At 42.8% G+C, this 9,003-nt stretch overlaps 1 protein-coding gene across 1 annotated transcript; it reads left to right on the plus strand.

Annotated features, from left to right (window-relative positions):
• The first annotated feature begins 6,249 nt into the window (after nt 1-6,249).
• Nucleotides 6,250-7,856, plus strand: LOC115204118 (vasotocin-neurophysin VT 1). Its single transcript, XM_029769442.1, has 3 exons — nt 6,250-6,489; nt 7,020-7,221; nt 7,385-7,856. The coding sequence occupies exons 1-3, from the start codon at nt 6,370-6,372 to the stop codon at nt 7,522-7,524; spliced, it is 462 nt and encodes a 153-aa protein (XP_029625302.1). The 5' UTR covers nt 6,250-6,369; the 3' UTR covers nt 7,525-7,856.
• The last annotated feature ends 1,147 nt before the right edge of the window (nt 7,857-9,003 follow it).

The raw sequence follows: 9,003 nt of genomic DNA on the forward strand, positions 1-9,003 counted from the left end.
AACCCACTGTTCCTTGGCCGTCATTGTAAATAAGAATTTGTTCTTCACTGACTTGCCTAGTTAAATAAAAAAAAATACAATTTCACTGCACTCAGATACAACTGAATAAATGCACTAAAGGAGTCAATAGAACACAGATGTTCAATTAACCAGATTGGTGCACATTCAACAAATCTGATCTTACAGAGTGGATATTTGTCAAATCCGTCGTGATTGATGTATTGTAACAGGCCCATAATATGGTTAATTAAGTCTGATTTGTCTGTTTTCGCTGCATAACATGCAGCGGGTTTAGTATAAGTGACTGCTAAATGCTAACTCCCGTTTTTATAAACTGGTTAGCATAGCTACCATACAGAAATCAGTGGTGGTAGTCAAATTCAGTTTTAACTGTAATGCAGTTGATTGGTAACGATGACATGAACATGTGTTTGTGGTTGACATCCATACAAGCGTTATACTCCGATCTTCACCTCAACATAGTGTGAAATACACATTATTAATCAATATTCTAAATGTAGGCAAATTTTGCTGGGGGGCAATGAGGAGACAGACTCAGGGTCTTTCCCCCACGTGTTTCCATTGTTTTGGTCGAGTTCAATTGGCCTCTTTTTTACCGCATCTATACAAGAAGGCGTGCATGACCTATGCTTTTCTGAACTTGTCTAGTACTTCTAAAACTCCATGCGTGACGCAGGGTTTAGTTTCTTGGCAAAGACATTGTCTAGGCCACAAGCAACATGGTTTAAGGTGGGTATGACGCATTTATTCAATTACGTCCCGATTTCCTATGTCCTTCTCAAAGTAGAGGACTTGTGCCAGAGGCCGCTGGTCCTTTTAAGTGGATTGTCAAATTGAAATGAAGTGTGTCATGACATAGAGTCAGTGAAGGATGTGGAGGGAGTTATAGAAGAGGTTGTTTGCAAAGTTTCCAGCTCTGTGCTCAAGGTTCAGAAACAAATAGACTATTGTGGAACGGAAATCTCATTTTCATATACACTGAATAATTTCAATAACAGGGCTTCATGATAGACAACAGATTGTTCACATGAAAACCATGATAAAGGGCAGGAACAATAGGTTGACTTAGGGCTCTATTCAATCAGATCCACTTTAGCCTACATCTGCATAGCGGATGTTTAGGCTGTGTCAGAGGTGGAACTGCGTTAGAGCTATCAAATCCGCAAGTGGCTCCTGACATTAGCTTATACCTAAAGCCAACATTGCCATTGGCTGCACGGAGTTGCATTAACAGAAATCCCATGCAGCCTTGTTTACAAGTTTGAACACTGGAAGGTGAGATGTAATTTACACCATGACTAAGATGATATAAATCCTCATTATTTTGTTGAATGATTTTTCAATTTGAGCTTAATTATTTATATATAGCCTCCACTTTCTTGTTCTGAACTTCTAACGTGAGTGGGGCAGGTGTGGCTTCATGACAATGATCGCAAGAGCAGCTGCTAACCCAATTGGACAGCTCCAAAGCAGTTCCACCTCCAACAAAAACATCAGCAATGCTGCTATGCGGGTGTTTGCTTGTCACCATTAACTCTTGATCTGATTGAATCTAGGCCTTAATGTTTGGATAATTGTTTTTTCATTAATTGTTAGTTTAAGTTATATATAAAGTATATCAATACATTTAACGCATACATTATTTATTGAATAACTTTTTAACGAATGAGGACATTTAAAATGTGTATTTCAGTTAAAACAGGGAGAAATTGTAAGGGTGTTAACAGATAGGCAGTAGCATGAACCAGCATCAAAGCTTTTGATATCACCAAGGTTTCTGTCAGCTGCACACATCACTTTTCCACATTTTGTTAAGTCACAGCCTTATTCGAAAATGTATTAAATAAATAAAATTACAAATGTTCCTCATCAATCTACACACAATACAACAATGATAAAGTGAAAACAGGTTTTTAGATTTCTTTGCTAAAAAACAGAAATACCTTATTTGCATAAGTAGTCAGACCCTTTGCTATGAGACTCAAAATCAAATCGAATTGTATTTGTCACATTCACATGGTTAGCTGATGTTAATGCGATTGTAGCGAAATGCTTGGGCTTTTAGTTCCGACAGTGCAATAATATCTAACAAGTAATCTAACAATTCCCCAACAACTACCTAATACACACAAATCTAAAGGGGTGAATGAAAATATGTACATGTAAGTATATGGATGAGCGATGGTCGAGTGGCATAGGCAAGGTACAATAGATGGTATAAAATACAGTATAGACATGTGATATGCAATGTAAGATAATGTAAACATTATTAATGTGGCATTATTTAGAGTGCATTGTATAAAGTGACTTGTGATCCATTTATTAAAGTGGCCAGTGATTGGGTCTCAATGTAAGCAGCATCCTCTCTGAATTAGTGATTGCTGTTTAGCAGTCTGATGGCCTTGAGATAGAAGCTGTTTTTCAGTCTCTCGGTCCCCGCTTTGATGCACCTGTACTGACTTCGCCTTCTGGATGGTAGCGGTGTGAACAGGCAGTGGCTCGGGTGGTTGATGTCCTGGATGATCTTTTTGGCCTTCCTGTGACATTGGGTGCTGTAAGTGTCCTGGAGGGCAGGTAGTTTGCCCACGGTGATGTGTTGTGCAGACCGCACCACCCTCTGGCGAGACTTGCGGTTGAGGGCGGTGCAATTGCCGTACCAAGCTGTGATACAGCCCGACAGGATGCTCTCGATTGTGCATCTGTAAAAGTTTGTGAGTGTTTTAGGTGACCAGCCAAATTTCTTCAGCCTCCTGAGGTTGAAGAGGTGCTGTTGCTCCTTCTTCACCACACTGTATGTGTGAGTGGACCATTTCAGTTTGTCTGATGTGTACGCCAAGGAACTTAAAACTTTCCACCTTCTCCACTGCTGTCCCTTCGATGTGGATAAGGGGGTGCTCCCTCTGCTGTTTCCTGAAGTCCACGATTATCTCCTTTTGTTTTGTTGACATTGAGTGAGAGGTTGTTTTCCTGACACCACACTCCGAGGGCCCTCACCTCCTCCCTGTAGGCCGTCTCATCGTTGTTGGTAATCAAGCCCACTACTGTTGTGTCGTCTGCAAACTTGATGATTGAGTTGGAGGCGTGCATGGTCATGCAGACGTGGGTGAACAGGGAGTACAGGAGGGGGCTGAGCACGCACCCATGTGGGGCCCCAGTGTTGAGGATCAGCGAAGTGGAAGTGTTGTTTCCTACCTTCACCACCTGGGGGCGGCCCGTCAGAAAGTCCAGGACCCAATTGCACAGGGCGGGGTCGAGACCCAGGGCCTCCAGCTTGATGACCATCTGTCAGCTCCAGAGATGGTCGCCAGTATGGCGAGCAGTATGTTGGCGCCATACTGTTCACCATACTGTTCACCATACTGTTCTTAAGCTCAGGTGCATCCTGCTTCTATTGATCATCCTTGAGATGTTTCTACAGTCGTGGCCAAAAGTTTTGAGAATGACACAAATATACATTTTCACAAAGTCTGCTGCTTCAGTGTCTTTAGATATTTTTGTCAGATGTTACTATGGAATACTGAAGTATAATTACAAGCATTTCATAAGTGTCAAAGGCTTTTATTGACAATTACATGAAGTTGATGCAAAGAGTCAATATTTGCAGTGTTGACCCTTCTTTCTCAAGGCCTCTGCAATCTGCCCTGGCATGCTGTTAATTAACTTCTGGGCCACATCCTGACTGATGGCAGCCCATTCTTGCATAATCAATGCTTGGAGTTGGTCAGAATTCTGGGTATTTGTTTGTCCACCCGCCTCTTGAGGATTGACCACAAGTTCTCAATGGGATTAAGGTCTGGGGAGTTTCCTGGCCATGGACCCAAAATATCGATGTTTTGTTCCATGGGCCACTTAGTTATCACTTTTGCCTTATGGCAAGGTGCTCCATCATGCTGGAAAAGTGGGGCTGAGTGGCGCTCTAAGGCACTGCATCACAGTGCTAGAGGCGTTACTACAGATACGGGCTCGATCCTGGGCTGTGTCGCAGCTGGCTGCGACTGGGAGACTCATGAGGCGGCGCACAATTGGCCCAGCGTCGCCCGGGTTAGGGGAAAGTTTGGCCAAGCTGGGATGTCCTTGTCCCATCACGCTCTAGCAACTCCTTGTGGTGCCCAGGCGCATGCACACTGACTTTGGTTGCCAGCTGTACGGTGTTTCCTCCGACACATTGGTGTGGCTGGCTTCCGGGTTAATTACCCTAAGCACACAGCCAAGACAACGCAGGAGTGGCTTCGGGACAAGTCTCTAAATGTCCTTGAGTGGGCCAGCCAGAGCCCGGACTTGAACCCTATCGAACATCTCTGGAGAGACCTGAAAATAGCTGTGCAGCGATGCTCCCCATCCAACCTGACAGAGCTTGAGAGGATCTGCAGAGAAGAATAGGAGAAACTCCCCAAATACAGGTATGCCAGGCTTGTAGCGTCATACCCAAGAAGACTCAAGGCTGTAATATCTGTCAAAGGTGCTTCAACAAAGTACTCAGTAAAGGGTCTGAATACTTATGTGAATGTGATGTTTTTTATTTTGAATAAATTTGCTAACATTTCTAAAAACCTGTTTTTGCTTTGTCATTATGGGGTATTGTGTGTAGACTGAGGGATTAAAAAAAAATCTGCTTTAGAACAAGACTAACTTAATTAACTAAATCTGGAAAAGTGAAGGGGTCTGAATACTTTCCGATTGCGCTGTAAGTGCTGTACAATGACGGTCTCTCCACACACACGCAAAGACACGCACAGGCACACACTGTCCCCTGACGCATCTCTGCGTTGGAGTCTGACCTTTGGCCCTCTTCAGAGATGGTCTTTGATGCCTTGTTTGTCACTTCTTCTCTGAGTAATTGTTGTAACGAGACACTTATTGAGATGTTACTATTCCAATGCCAGTATGACACACAACAAGCCACCTGTTATGACATTGAGAATTAACACTCATTTAGAAAGACCCATTTGAATTTCCAATAGCTTGATATATTTCTAAATAATGGTGTCAAATGGCACTGCATAAACATGGTTGTTTAAAACCGTACACTAGCTGTAGCTTATTTTATCTGTCCATGTCATGTCCTACTGATATGGTTGGTTTCAAGGTTTATTCCAAGGTATTCGAGAGCTAGTCTCATATAGACGATTGTTACATTCAGAATTGTTTCTTTCCCAGTTCTCTCACCACTTCCATAGCTCCACAGTAGACTATGTATGGAATCATTGGACAGTCTAAGAAATGTGTGTGCCAAGCTGCACCATTGGCTAATCTACCCAACATCATTAGGAAGCCCGTATCTTCTGAACGTGCTGTACTAAACTGTACTAGTGGTACTGGCTGTATTTTTTACATCACAGCATTACCATGCAGCCATAGGGGTAGGGGTAGAAATTGTTCTTTTTGCTCCATCTGTTTGATGGCTCCCCATGACTTCTCACTGTTGCTCCATTTTGTTTGCTACCTTGCATATGAATGGCTGGTTTAGTGTAACAATCATAAATATTCAGAGCAATTAGCCTTGGCATCCCTGTAAAGGGACTGACAGCATCTTCTCACGATCAGAGGTCCTGCTTGATGTGCCTTAAACAAAATGGAACATTTCTGATGCAGCTCATCACTCTGGGTCTTCGCTGCTTGCTCTGTCTGTCTGTCTAATAGCTTGTTGCAAGCACACCACTCTGGATCAATGTCACACCTTTTGTTTCTCCATCACTCACTGTTATTTTTTGGCCATCCCTCTTCTCAGTCTCTTGTATTATGATTGGAATGCAAAGGTTTAATTAAGGGGAGACAACTTGCAATACCTAAAATGAGAGTTAAGAACGAATTATCTTGTATGTTATAGAAATACAGGTTCAGGATTATTTTTTTTAGAGACAATTATTAACCTCATTGGCAATATATGGAGTTGAATAGTTCCATTTCTTTGTAATACATCTTATTGGAATGTCCATGGCGTCACATCATTTCAAGGCAATATCCATTTGGTCTGACAGTGGACAGGTATAAAGCGCATTCTCCCGTCAACTCCTTGAAGTATACAGAGACGGTGTCAAACGGTCAGTCTCATCCACCTATTCTAAGTGTCATTCGTCTATTCTAATATACTTTTTATAATCCAAATGGGAGAGAGATGAATTTTGACAGCTGAGTCATCAAATATCAGATCGGACATTGGGGGTGGTCCAATTGAGGTGCAAAGGGTTGTGATGACGTAGGCGCAAAGCGTAAGCCTTATCAGTTGGGACGATCCCTATAAATAACGGAAAGTTCCTAGCAGACATTCGAAAAGAAAACCGAGCCCTTTGAAAGAGTTCAGTTGTAGCCGACAGTATCAATTGGAAGAAGCACTTCAGACTGAACAAGATGCCATATTCTACATTTCCACTGCTGTGGGTCCTGGGGCTCCTCGCGCTCTCCTCCGCGTGCTACATCCAGAACTGTCCGCGAGGCGGGAAGCGCTCTTTTCCTGATCTTCCACGACAGGTGAGTTCAGTCGATTTAAAATGGGATGTAAAGTTACTGAATTGGGTTCCAATTAAAAAAAAAAAAAACTTTATTTCGTAGTTCGTTATAGTTATAGTAACGAGTGCTTTGGTGTTTTAAGAAATGTTATTGGTGCAAATAATCCATTGCTTGAATTAAGGAGCATATTTCTTCTAATAAATTTGGCCTATTGATGAAAATAAAATAATTGTCAGATTAGCATCAAAGCAGCTTCATGTGGATAGCCTATATGCTGCCACATTCATTGCGCAAAATAGGGATGATTTTGGCGAGAAAATGGTCCTTCATGTGACTCCTTGCTCATGCTTGCAATATTCAATCATGACTCAAAGTAGGCTAGATACTATTCATTTCAACCTCAAATGCAGTAATCAGCGGGAATTATACATTCAGGTGTTGTGTAGCCGTGTTTCCAATGCGCTATGGTCGTGCGTAATGGCCAAAAGGCACCGTCTGCTGGCCCCTCTACCATATGCACAGGGATTAACAATGGATGCTTTCATTTCCAGTGCATGTCGTGTGGCCCCGGGGACAGGGGCCGCTGCTTTGGCCCAAGTATCTGCTGTGGGGAGGGGATGGGCTGCTATGTGGGCTCCCCCGAGGCAGCTGGTTGTGTGGAGGAGAACTACCTGTCCTCCCCCTGTGAGGCTGGAGGAAGAGTGTGTGGCTCTGAGGGAAGCTGTGCTGCACCCGGGGTCTGCTGTGACTCAGGTAAGACAGTTAAAGTCAGTAAATGGAAAGGTGAGCTTTGAAACAGTTGCTAAAATGTTTTACTAATGGGAGGTGACTTGTGTACTTACTTGAACCCAAATATTTTTTGCATATACCCTTTTGCATCATCCACTGGTCATAATACTATTTAACTTTTTTACAGAGAGTTGTGTGCTAGACCCAGACTGCCTAGAGGACAGTAAACGTCAGTCACCCAGCGAACAGAACGCTGCCTTAATGGGCGGTTTGGCAGGAGACCTGCTGCGGATCCTACATGCCACCAGCAGAGGGAGACCTCAGTAACCAACCACTGGCCATCCCTCACCTGAACACACCCAGAAGAGCGCTTAAATTCACCATTTCACATTCACTACTACAAAAACAAATCTCACACACAGCATACACACATTCACATACAACAGGACAGACACACAGCAGAGGTAGAGAGCAGGCTTGCTACATAAGGGGGAAATCGATCAGCTCCACATGAATGTTTACTGTGTGCTCAGTAGCCTTCAGTAAGTTGTCATTTCTAATGCTTCAACTCAAATATGCATTGTACAATCTACTGGGGTGGAAGGGATGTAAATATGTAGTTATTAAATATTTTCTTGCACTATTAAAATGTGTATTTTCTATGGCTTACTGAGGAGGTACAGTAACAGGCAAACAGCAGCTTTATAGGGATCGTTCACCACAAAAACAAAGGGGTTCTTGTCAGGGTTGGTGCCAATGACTGTCTAAATTCAAGTGAATTTATTAATTGATTTGCATTCCTATGGACCACATTTTTTTATTCAAGTCTGGAATACCAAATACCGTACCTTCCGGACTATTAAGCGCACCTGAATATAAGCCGCACCCACTGAATTTTTATTTTGAACATAAATAAGCCGCACATGTCTATAAGCCGCAGGTGCCTACCGGTACATTGAAACAAATGAACTTTACACAGGCTTTAACGAAACACGGCTTGTAACAAAAATAAATAGGCTTTAACGAAACACGGCTTGTAACAAAAAAGAAAAAATTAGCAGTAAACAGTAGCCTACCAAGAAAGTCATTGGTCACCATCTTCCTCCTCCTGTGCACTGAAACCACTTAAGTCATCTCCTTCGGTGTCGGAGTTGAATAGCCTCAGAATTGCTTCATCCGATATTGGATCGTTTTCATTGTCACTTTCATCCGGAGGCAAATCCCCCGCTGAGCCCTCTTCAACACGCAGCAGTCCAGCCTTTCGAAACCCGTTGATAGTGGATTTTTTGACAATGCTCCACGCTGTCAGGACCCACTGGCAAATCCATATATTAGCCGCGCCATTGTTTAAGCCGAGAGGTTCAAAGCGTGGGAAAAAAGTTGCGACTTATAGTCCGGAAATTACGGTAGGTAGAAAATATTTTATGGGCGGCAGGTAGCCTAGCAGTTAGAGCGGTGGGCCAGTAACCGAAAGATCGCTAGTTCGAATCCCCGAGCCAACAAGGTGAAAAATCTGTTGATATACCCTTGAGCAAGGCACTTAACAATAATTGCTTGAGGGTCCCCGTTGATAATAGCAGACCCTGGCCGTGACCCCACTCTCTGAGGGTGTCTCAGGGAGAGTGGGCTAAGTAGAAAATACATGTACAATTCACAAATGCGTATTAATATACACTTGTACATGTGTGAAAGGACAAATATAAGCACCCACCAAATTATTATTATTAAGATTTGGCACCATATCTTTGATTTTAGGGTGAACTTTCCCTTTCAGGTGATACTGCAATGTGGGTGTATAAAAAAAAG

This window comes from Salmo trutta, chromosome 12 (genome assembly GCF_901001165.1).
Source record: "Salmo trutta chromosome 12, fSalTru1.1, whole genome shotgun sequence".
In the NCBI taxonomy this organism is placed as follows: domain Eukaryota; kingdom Metazoa; phylum Chordata; class Actinopteri; order Salmoniformes; family Salmonidae; genus Salmo; species Salmo trutta.